Here is a 12,282-nt window from a genome sequence, read left to right as displayed (position 1 = left end):
CTGTGAGTAAAGCTGAAAGAGGTGGGATAGGACAATGTATGACACCAGAGGTAAAGATAGATGATAAAGACTGGGACTGTATAACGTGGCAAAAACTGCAGTGGCCAATGACTGTTACTAAATATACAAATATAAAAATGTTTTTGCATGTGAGAAAGCAAATGAATGTCAACCATGTAGAAATTTGAAAAAGGGATGGTATTCAGGAAAAAATATAATCAAAGCAAACTGGAGTCTATGGTCAACAGTAACATTGTGATATACCTCCATTAAATGTAACAAAGGCAATATGCCAATGCTAAATGTATATGAAAGGGGGATATAGGGGAGTAATATGGGATTCTTGGTAGTGGTGTTATTTGCTGTCCTTAGTAGTATATTGTATTGTATGACATGTTATTTTTCTTTTTATCATTTTTTCTTATTGCTAAAAAAAAAAAAAATTTTTTTTTTCTTGTAGTAATCAGTATGTTCAAGTGCTGATTGTGGTGATAAATGTACAACTTTATGATACCATGAACAACTGATTGTACACTGTGGATAACTCTATAAAATTGTAGGAAAATATATATATAGGAGTAAGTGTTGGAGAAAACATGGTGAGAGGGATGATGCCTCACCAATATGGACTAACTACAATGTGTAAACTCAGAATTGAATCTTAGAACATAGCCTAATGTGGACACAATAATTTTAATAGTCCCTAGATTGTAAGCTCTTACAGCAGTTAACTCTATCCCTGAATTGTAAGGCCTGTCTCTAAACTTTGAGATGCTGATCCCCTAGCGTATAACCTGATTGGTCTCTGGAACAATGCATATCTCTGAGACACCTGAAACTCAGAGCTAGAGCTCGGCAGATATGAATGTCAGTATTAGTGCATACAGCCACTGTCAAAAAAAAAAAAAAAAAAAAAAAAAAAGAGCCCAGACTTCAATTAGTGATATGAATGAAGCAGGTCTGGTTAAGACCAGGGCAAGCCAGGCCAAAGGGTAAATGTTGAAACTGATTGTGTTTTAAAACTTCAACTTTCATATGAGACCAAGGGAATAGATATCTATTTGGTACAGGGTCTAAATTTTCTAAATGGTACAACTCTACAGTCGATTTGTTCAAACATCACAATTGCATGGAACTTTGAATAGGAAGTGAGATACGGTAGGTTAGTATAGGCTGGAGTGAAATAGTGACACATCCTAGAGTAATTTGGGCAGATAATAAAAAATATGTTTACAGCCTCCTCCTCCCCAGCCCCGAGGATCTGGGGGAAGGTGCGGATGTGTTGGACATCCTCACCTGGACTGGTGTTGATGTTGTCACAAACACTGGGACTGGCGGTTTGATGTGCTGAGCCCTCGAGCATGGGACTTGCCCTTATGAAGCTCATTACCACAAAGGAGAGTCTAAACTTGCATGTAATGGTGCCTAAGAGTCTCCCCCTGAGTACCTCTTTGTTGCTCAAATGTGGCCCTCTCTCTCTCTAACTGAGCCATCTCAACAGGTGAACTCGCTGCCCTCCCCACTACGTGGGACCCAACTCCCAGGGGTGTAAATCTCCCTGGCAATGCAGAATATGACTCCCGGGGATGAAGGTGGACCCGGCATCGTGGGACTGAGAGTATCTTGACCAACAGGGGGATGCAAAATGAGACGAAATAGTTTCAGTGGCTGAGAGATTCCAAATGGAGTTGAGAGGTTACTCTGGTGGACATTCTTATGCACTATATAGATAACACCTCTTAGGCTTTAATGTATTGGAATAGCTAGAAGTAAATACCTGAAACTACCAAACTCCAACCCAGCAGTCTGGACTCCTGAAGACAATTATATAATAATGTAGATTACAAGGGGTGACAGTGTGATTGTGAAGACCCTGTGGATCACACCCCCTTTATCTAGTGTATGGATGAGTGGAGGAATGGGGATAAAAACTAAAGGACAAATGGGGTGGGATGGGGGGATGATTTGGGTGTTCTTTTTTCACTTTTATTTTTTATTCTTGTTCTGGTTCTTTCTGATGTAAGGAAAATGTTCAGAGATAGATTGTGGTGATGAACGCATAACTATGTTATCATACTGTGGACAGTGGATTGTATATCATGGATGATTGTATGGTGTGTGAATGTATTTCAATAAAACTGAATTTAAAAAAAAAAAAAAAAAAAGAAATGAGGGAGAGATTAAGACATTCCCAGCTGAACAAAAGCTGAGGGAGTTTGTCACTACTAGATCAGCCTTATAAGACATGCTAAAGGCCGCTCTGTAGGTTGAAATAGATAATAGATTGAAGCCACATGAAATAATAAAGAACTCTGGTGAGGGTTACAACATGGGTAAATGTAAATGCCAGTGCTTGTACTTTTGGTTTGTAACTCTACTCTTTACTTCTTACAGGATCTAAAAGGCAAATGCATAAAATGTAATGATACATCAGTGGTTTTTGACTCATAATGTATAAACATGTAATTTGTGACAAGAATACATAAAGTTTGGGGGATGGAGGGTTATAGGAACATAGTTTGTGTGTACTACTGAAGTTAAGTTGGTATCAAAGCAAATGAGATTGTCATGGATTTAGAATGTTAAGTTTAAGCCCTATGGCAATTACAAAGAAAATATTGGAAAATATGTAAGCTCATAGAGACAGAAATTAGAGTACAGGTGGCCAAGTGTGGGGGTCAGGGAGAATGGAGAGTTCATACATAATGGGTATAGGGGTTCTGTTTGAGGAGATGGGAATGTTTTAGTAATGGAAGATGGTGAGGGTACTATAATATTGTGAATATGATTAATCCCATTGAATGATATGCTTGGGAGTGGTTGAGATGGGAAAGTTTTTGAACATATGTTTCCACAGTTGGAAAAAAAAAAAGAAAGAGAAACTAAAGAGACAATGACAATTAAATGCAATATATGATACCGGATGGGATGTAGCCAAGGAGGAGAAAAGGCTCAAAGGGATATTATTGGGACTGTGAAAAAATTGGATTATAGACTGTAAGCTTTGTAGCAGTGTTAAATTTCTTGAAGTTGGTAACTGTACTTAAGGTGGTTATATAACTGAATATTCTTATTCTTAGGAAATGTTATGGCAATATTAAGTGTTCAAGGAGCATGATGTATACAATATACACTCAAGTGTTCAGAAAACAGATTGATAAATAGATATATAAATGGATAGAATTTTATGGCAAATGTAGCAAAATGTTAAAGTTGATGGATCTGTGTATCTGGGGGTGGGGGTGGGGTTAGGGGTATGTTTACATTCTCTGTATGGAATTTGTATTATTTTAGTAACTGTACTATAAGTTTGAGAATATTTCAAAATAAAAAGTAAAAAAATGTACTTCTGATATTTGGGTTTCTTGAAATTCATGTGTAAATTATTTGCCTATTGGCAAATGTCATATGTGTTGTACTGTGACTATAAAGCACTCTTTTTTAAAAATTGAAATATATAGGATGATAAACATTTTGTAGATAACCTATAGGCTGTCAAAAATTTAGTTCAAATATTTTTCATTTAAGTAAATTAAATGTTATGATTTAATCAACTTAGGCTTCATTGTTTTATGAATGGTTTAGCATAGTTCCCAAATGTGGCTGATCTTCAGAACCCTTATACAGAAGCCAGAAGGTCTGGGATCTAGGAATTTTTTGGAAGCCACCCAGGAAATTCTGATAATCAACTAGTTTAGAATCAGTATTTAGATGGTGAAATTGAGAGTTTACTCAAATGAGATAAAGCTTAACAGGAAGGTTTATGTTTCAGGTGATAGGAATACAATTCTAAGTGACATTCAAAAACTAAAGAAATGCTCAATAATGAGAAAAATGGATTCCTGGGTATATTTCCTAAATATGAAATGGTAAAAAATACAGTAAAAAATATTTACTATATATTAAATATATAGTTAAAAAATTTATAAGACCTTTCAAAGCTGAGCTGTCAAAGAAATAAGTTAAAGTATAATATTTAAGTGCAAGCATATTGTAGTATTAAAATATAATATCAAGGGTATAAAACATAAGAACCAGGAAGATGTCCTTCAGTTATACCTGAGTTGAGCTCTTTAATAGAACACTAGAACCTGATTTTTAGCTACATATTTTAAAAGATGTATGCATATATTGCCCCCTCTCTCCTTGTTGTATCCCCAACACTTAGCACAGTATCTAGCATACAGTAGGTGCTCAGTAAACATTTCAAGAATACATTATGGGAAAAGGATTGGAGAAAAGAACACTAAAATGATTAAAAGGATGGAGCATTAGTTCGTTTTGTAAAGGTCAAAAAGATTGGGACTTTCTTAGAATAAATAAATAAAGGACAAAGGACAACTACATATTTCAAATGTTTACAAGGTTATTGTAAAACATACTTAAGAATCTTCCTGAGACAAAATGGTATCTATAAAGTACATTTAAAGACAACTTTTATTTTTTTTTTTTTAACTTTCCCTTCTTTTTTCAAATCACCTGTATGAAAAAAAAAGTTAAAAAGAAAACAAACATACAATAAAAGAGCATTTCAAAGAGACCATAGCAAGGGAGTAAGAAAAAGACAACTAACCTAAGATAACTGCTTAACTTCCAACATGTTCCTACTTTACCCCAAGAAAGTTACATAATATAGCAACATTTCAGTGAACTTGTTCCTACTACAACCATCAGAAATTAACAGACCATAGTCATTTCTGGGCATCCCCAGAACGTTAAATAGCTTATCTGTTCTTCCTGGATTATTGTTCCCCCTTCCTTAATTGCTCTCTACTGCTAGTTCCCCTACATTCTACATTATAAACCATTTGTTTTACATTTTTCAAAGTTCACATTAGTGGTAGCATATAATATTTCTCTTTTTGTGCCTGGCTTATTTCGCTCAGCATTATGTCTTCAAGGTTCATCCATGTTGTCATATGTTTCACCAGATCGTTCCTTCTTACTGCCGCGTAGTATTCCATCGTGTGTATATACCACATTTTATTTATCCACTCATCTGTTGAAGGACATTTGGGTTGTTTCCATCTCTTGGCAATTGTGAATAATGCTGCTATGAACATTGGCGTGCAGATATCTGTTCGTGTCACTGCTTTCCGATCTTCCGGGTATATACCGAGGAGTGCAATCGCTGGATCGAATGGTAGCTCTATATCTAGTTTTCTAAGGAACTGCCAGACTGACTTCCAGAGTGGCTGAACCATTATACAGTCCCACCAACAATGAATAAGAGTTCCAATTTCTCCACATCCCCTCCAGCATTTGTAGTTTCCTGTTTGTTTAATGGCAGCCATTCTAACCGGTGTTAGATGGTATCTCATTGTGGTCTTAATTTGCATCTCTCTAATAGCTAGTGAAGCTGAACATTTTTTCATGTGTTTCTTGGCCATTTGTATTTCCTCTTCAGAGAACTGTCTTTTCATATCTTTTGCCCATTTTATAATTGGGCTGTCTGTACTATTGTCATTGAGTTGTAGGATTTCTTTGTATATGCAAGATATCAGTCTTTTGTCAGATACATGGTTTCCAAAAATTTTTTCCCATTGAGTTGGCTGCCTCTTTACCTTTTTGAGAAATTCCTTTGAGGTGCAGAAACTTCTAAGCTTGAGGAGTTCCCATTTATCTATTTTCTCTTTTGTTGCTTGTGCTTTGGGTGTAAAGTCTAGGAAGTGGCCTCCTAATACAAGGTCTTGAAGATGTTTTCCTACATTATCTTCTAGGAGTTTTATGGTACTTTCTTTTATATTGAGATCTTTGGTCCATTTTGAGTTAATTTTTGTGTAGGGGGTGAGGTGGGGGTCCTCTTTCATTCTTTTGGATATGGATATCCAACTCTCCCAGCCCCATTTGTTGAAAAGACCATTATGGCTCAGTTCGGTGACTTTGGGGGCCTTATCAAAGATCAGTCGGCCATAGATCTGAGGGTCTATCTCTGAATTCTCAATTCGATTCCATTGATCTATATGTCTATCTTTGTGCCAGTACCATGCTGTCTTGGCAACTGTGGCTTTATAATAAGCTTCAAAGTCAGGGAGTGTAAGTCCTCCCACTTCGTTTTTCTTTTTTAGAGTGTCTTTAGCAATTCGAGGCATCTTCCCTTTCCAAATAAATTTGATAACTAGCTTTTCCAAGTCTGCAAAGTAGGTTGTTGGAATTTTGATTGGGATTGCATTGAATCTGTAGATGAGTTTGGGTAGAATTGACATCTTAATGACATTTAGCCTTCCTATCCATGAACATGGAATATTTTTCCATCTTTTAAGGTCCCCTTCTATTTCTTTTAGTAGAGTTATGTAGTTTTCTTTGTATAGGTCTTTTACATCTTTGGTTAAGTTGATTCCTAGGTACTTGATTTTTTTAGTTGCTATTGAAAATGGTATCTTTTTCTTGAGTGTCTCTTCAGTTTGTTCATTTCTAGCATATAGAAACATTACTGACTTATGTGCATTAATCTTGTATCCCGCTACTTTGCTAAATTTGTTTATTAGCTCTAGTAGGTGTATCGTTGATTTCTCAGGGTTTTCTAGATATAAGATCATATCATCTGCAAACAATGACAGTTTTACTTCTTCCTTTCCAATTTGGATGCCTTTTATTTCTTTGTCTTGCCGGATTGCCCTGGCTAGCACTTCCAGCACAATGTTGAATAACAGTGGTGACAGCGGGCATCCTTGTCTTGTTCCTGATCTTAGAGGGAAGGCTTTCAGTCTCTCACCATTGAGTACTATGCTGGCTGTGGGTTTTTCATATATGCTCTTTATCATGTTGAGGAAGTTTCCTTCAATTCCTACCTTTTGAAGTGTTTTTATCAAAAAGGGATGTTGGATTTTGTCAAATGCTTTTTCAGCATCTATTGAGATGATCAATTGATTTTTCCCTTTCGAGTTTTAATGTGTTGTAATACATTGATTGTTTTTCTGATGTTGAACCATCCTTGCATGCCTGGAATGAACCCCACTTGGTCATGGTGTATGATTTTTTTAATGTGTCTTTGGATTCGATTTGCAAGTATTTTGTTGAGGATTTTTGCATCTATATTCATTAGGGAGATTGGCCGGTAGTTTTCCTTTTTTGTAGCATCTTTGCCTGGTTTTGGTATTAGATTGATGTTAGCTTCATAAAATGAGTTAGGTAGTGTTCCATTTTTTTCAATGTTTTGAAAGAGTTTGAGTAAGATTGGTGTCAGTTCTTTCTGGAAAGTTTGGTAGAATTCCCCTGTGAAGCCATCTGGCCCTGGGCATTTATTTGTGGGAAGATTTTTGATGACTGATTGGATCTCTTTGCTTGTGATGGGTTGGTTGAGGTCTTCTATTTCTTCTCTGGTCAGTCTAGGTTGTTCATATGTTTCCAGGAAATTGTCCATTTCTTCTACATTATCCAGTTTGTTGCCATACAGTTGTTCATAATATCCTCTTATAATTTTTTTAATTTCTTCAGGATCTGCAGTTATGTCACCTTTCTCATTCATTATTTTGTTTATATGGGTCTTCTCTCTTTTTGATTTTGTCAGTCTAGCTAGGGGCTTGTCAATCTTGTTGATCTTCTCAAAGAACCAACTTTTGGTGATATTTATCCTTTCTATTGTTTTTTTGTTCTCTATGTCATTTATTTCTGCTTTAATCCTTGTTATTTCTTTTCTTCTACTTGGTTTAGGATTGGTTTGCTGTTCATTTTCTAGCTTCTTCAGTTGATCCATTAGTTCTTTGATTTTGGCTCTTTCTTCCTTTTTAATATATGCGTTTAGTGCTATAAATTTCCCCCTTAGCACTGCTTTTGCTGCATCCCATAGGTTTTGGTATGTTGTGTTCTCATTTTCATTCGTCTCTATATATTTAGCAATTTCTCTTGCTATTTCTTCTTTAACCCACTGATTGTTTAGGAGTGTGTTGTTTAACCTCCAGGTATTTGTGAATTTTCTAAGTCTCTGATGGTTATTGACTTCTAATTGTATTCCATTGTGGTCAGAGAATGTGCTTTGAATAATTTCAATCTTTTTAAATTTATTGAGGCTTGTTTTATGTCCCAGCATATGATCTATTCTGGAGAAAGTTCCGTGAGCACTAGAAAAGTATGTGTATCCTGGTGATTTGGGATGTAATGTCCTGTAGATGTCTGTTAAATCTAATTCATTTATCAGATTGTTTAGGTTTTCAATTTCCTTATTGGTCTTCTGTCTGGTTGATCTATCTATAGGAGAGAGTGATGTGTTGAAGTCTCCCACAATTATTGTGGAAACATCAATTGCTTCCTTTAGTTTTGCCAATGTTTCTCTCATGTATTTTGTGGCACCTTGATTGGGTGCATAGACATTTACGATTGTTATTTCTTCTTGCTGAATTGCCCCTTTTATTAGTATGTAGTGGCCTTCTTTGTCTCTCAAAACATCCCTGCATTTGAAGTCTATTTTATCTGAGATTAATATTGCTACACCTGCTTTCTTTTGGCTGTAGCTTGCATGAAATATTTTTTTCCATCCTTTCACTTTCAATTTCTTTGTGTCCCTGTGTCTAAGATGAGTCTCTTGTATGCAACATATTGATGGTTCATTTTTTTTGATCCATTCTGTGAATCTATATCTTTTAATTGGGGAGTTTAATCCATTTACATTCAACGTTAAAACCGTGAAGGCATTTCTTGAATCGGCCATCTTATCCTTTGGATTATGTTTGCCATATTTTTCCCTCTCTCTATTAATATCCTTTATTGTACCCATACCGAATCTCTTTAGTACTGAACCTTTCTCCAAGTCTCTCTGTCCTGTCTTTGTTTCTCTGTCTGTAGGGCTCCCTTTAGTATCTCCAGTAGGGCAGGTCTCTTGTTAGCAAATTCTCTCAGCATTTCTTTGTCTGTGAAAAATTTAAGCTCTCCCTCAAATTTGAAGGAGAGCTTTGCTGGATAAAGTATTCTTGGCTGGAAATTCCTCTCTCTCAGAATTTTAAATATATGGTGCCACTGCCTTCTCGCCTCCATGGTGGCTGCTGAGTAGTCACTACTTAGTCTTATGCTGTTTCCTTTGTATGTGGTGAATTGCTTTTCTCTTGCTGCTTTCAGAACTTGCTCCTTCTCTTCTATGTTTGACAGTGTGATCAGTATATGTCTCGGAGTGGGTTTTTTTGGATTTATTCTATTTGGAGTTCGCTGAGCATTTATGATTTGTGTATTTATGTTGTTTAGAAGATTTGGGAAGTTTTCCCCAACAATTTCTTTGAATACTCTTCCTAGACCTTTACCCTTTTCTTCCCCTTCTGGGACACCAATGAGTCTTATATTCGGACGCTTCATATTATCTATCATATCCCTGAGGTCCATTTCGAGTTTTTCAATTTTTTTCCCCATTCTTTCTTTTATGCTTTCATTTTCCATTCTGTCATCTTCCAGGTCACTGATTCGTTGTTCAACTTCCTCTAGTCTTGTACTATGAGTGTCCAGAATCTTTTTAATTTGGTCAACAGTTTCTTTAATTTCCATAAGATCATCCATTTTTTTATTTAGTCTTGCAATGTCTTCTTTATGCTCTTCTAGGGTCTTCTTGATTTCCTTCATATCCCGTACTAGGGTCTCATTGTTCATCTTTAGTTCTTTGAGTAGCTGCTCTAGGTGTGTCTCTTCTGGTCTTTTGATTTGGGTGCTTGGGCTTGGGTTATCCATATCGTCTGGTTTTTTCATATGCTTTATAATTTTCTGTTGTTTTTGGCCTCGTGGCATTTGCTGTCCTTGATAGGGTTCTTTTAGGGTTTGTAGACCAGTTGAAGTCCTTATCTCTAATTTATCAGATCTACAGCTTCGTGGAGTACACTTTCTCTAACTAACAAGCAGGTGGCGTCCACGAGCCACCTGTTCTCCACAAGCCAGATCTCCCCTGCTTAGCCTTTTTGGTGAGTGGGGGAGTGAGTCTTGTGGGGCCCAATTGGTGTCCCAAGCTTGCGTGTGTAGTTGGTGTTGCCTGCCCTGTATGTGGGGCGTGTTTCTGGGCAGTCGGGGAGGGGGGGTGGCCCTAACAATCAAATCTCCCTGATGATCCTAGAGTTTTAAAGCTACTGCAATAGTCTAATCCTTCAGTTCAGTCCTGCCACAGTTTGTCTCTGCCACTGACCCACAAGTCTTTGGTATTGGCGTATGGCTCCTGAGACTTGCAAGTGGGCCCCTCTTCCAGGCTGTGCACCCCGGGTCCTCTGTTGAGGGATGACTGTGCTATGTCACAGGTGAGTGCCGTCCCCCCAGGGCAGTTCTGGGCTGCTGGGCTGTGTTGGGAGGCTCCCAGTCTGCTCAAATGATGGCTGAATGGGGCTCTGTTAATTCACACTGCTCCCCCTTCCCAGCTCTGGGACATTCAGCTGAGGTTGCAGGGAAGGCTAATGTCCACGCCCAGTTTTGTGGTGTGTGCCTGTTATTTGAAGCACTTCCGTCACACTGGGTTGTCTGGGGCAGCTCTGGGCTATGGGGCTGGCGATGGGCAGGAGTGTTTCCTGTCCTAAAGACAACTTTTAAATTGTAGATTCTGCCAATCTCTAGAATGCATGTCACTCTTGATTCCAAGGAGCTAATTCTAGTAAACATTTAAAAAAATATTTCTATTCCCAGAGTAAGGCATACCTTTAAATTGCTTTAAAACCCATATTGTTACCTGCCTGACATTACTTCTGGGTATTAAGTAGATTAGCTGGCAGTGAAACAGCAGCTACAGTCTATTAATCTTTCTAACAATATGCTTAATATTATATAAAATGTTAAAGCAATGGCTGCTGAAAGTTATTAGTTTATTCACTTCCATTCCTTCTTGGTCAGTTTTTTTTTTTTTTTTTTTTTTTAAATCTTCATTTTATTGAGATATATTCACATACCACGCAGTCATACAAAACAAATCGTACTTTCGATTGTTTACAGTACCATTACATAGTTGTACATTCATCACCTAAATCAATCCCTGACACCTTCATTAGCACACACACAAAAATAACAAGAATAATAATTAGAGTGAAAAAGAGCAATTGAAGTAAAAAAGAACACTGGGTACCTTTGTCTGTTTGTTTCCTTCCCCTATTTTTCTACGCATCCATCCATAAACTACACAAAGTGGAGTGTGGTCCTTATGGCTTTCCCAATCCCATTGTCACCCCTCATAAGCTACATTTTTATACAACTGTCTTCGAGATTCATGGGTTCTGGGTTGTAGTTTGATAGTTTCAGGTATCCACCACCAGCTACCCCAATTCTTTGGAACCTAAAAAGGGTTGTCTAAAGTGTGCGTAAGAGTGCCCACCAGAGTGACCTCTCGGCTCCTTTTGGAATCTCTCTGCCACTGAAGCTTATCTCATTTCCTTTCACATCCCCCTTTTGGTCAAGAAGATGTTCTCCGTCCCACGATGCCGGGTCTACATTCCTCCCCAGGAGTCATATTCCACGTTGCCAGGGAGATTCACTCCCCTGGGTGTCTGATCCCACGTAGGGGGCAGGGCAGTGATTTCACCTTTCAAGTTGGCTTAGCTAGAGAGAGAGGGCCACATCTGAGGGTCAGTTTTTACTATCTCCACCCTGCTCACCACCCTCTACCTTTTCACCCCTTCCTTCATTTGCTCCAGCTCCTAGATTATGTTAATTAAAAAATTTTTTTAAGTACACCATGGCCAGCCTGTTTCTCAATTAGCCAGAAATTGAGAAATTTATAATGTTTTAGTTTTCTTTCTTAATATCCTCCTTTAACTTTGGGGTGGAAGTAGTTAGTTTTCCAAATGCTTTGGGAAGAATTTAACTGTAAGTTAAAATTTCTGAAAATCTTTTAATTTCAGGTTGACTTATCAAAGGATCTCCCTCACTGGAACAAGCTTAAATCAGAAGAGAAGTATTTTATCTCTCACATCTTAGCCTTTTTTGCAGCCAGTGATGGAATTGTAAACGAAAACTTGGTAAGATTTTGTTTTATTTTAATGTTGTTCCCAATTAGTGGTTAAATGATGATAATGGCACAAGATTAGACTGAGCCTAAGAAAAAAGATGTCCAATAAATTAATTAGATGATGTTTAACTCTTGAAAATGTTTTTCTGATGAATGTCAGAGGAAAGAAAAGTTTCTGTCATTTGACTAGCAAAATGACATGAAGTCAAGCATCAATCAAAACTACTAGTATGAATAAATATAAGCTTGATTTTTACCCTTAGATATTAATCCTAGTAGAGAAACTGTACCTCAGTAACCCTTCTGGAGCTCTGTAATGGAGCCCAAGGTTCTGGTTCCCCATTTTTAAACTTATGGTTGATCAGGGGGCATGCTTTCTAGTTAAAGAG

General features: G+C 37.3%; 1 protein-coding gene across 4 annotated transcripts in view; it reads left to right on the top strand.

Moving 5' to 3' along the window:
• RRM2B (ribonucleotide reductase regulatory TP53 inducible subunit M2B) overlaps window positions 1-12,282 on the top strand; it is a 54,353-nt gene that overhangs the window by 15,798 nt on the left and 26,273 nt on the right. For all 4 annotated transcript variants that reach the window (XM_037802665.1, XM_037802664.1, XM_037802668.1 and 1 more), the window contains one exon: window positions 11,787-11,903. In XM_037802665.1, the coding sequence (XP_037658593.1) occupies window positions 11,787-11,903 (117 nt within the window). The remainder of the gene's footprint in view (window positions 1-11,786; window positions 11,904-12,282) is intronic.

This window comes from Choloepus didactylus, chromosome 14 (assembly GCF_015220235.1).
Source record: "Choloepus didactylus isolate mChoDid1 chromosome 14, mChoDid1.pri, whole genome shotgun sequence".
Taxonomy (NCBI): Eukaryota; Metazoa; Chordata; class Mammalia; order Pilosa; family Megalonychidae; genus Choloepus; species Choloepus didactylus.
This window is presented reverse-complemented; position numbering and strand designations above follow the sequence as displayed.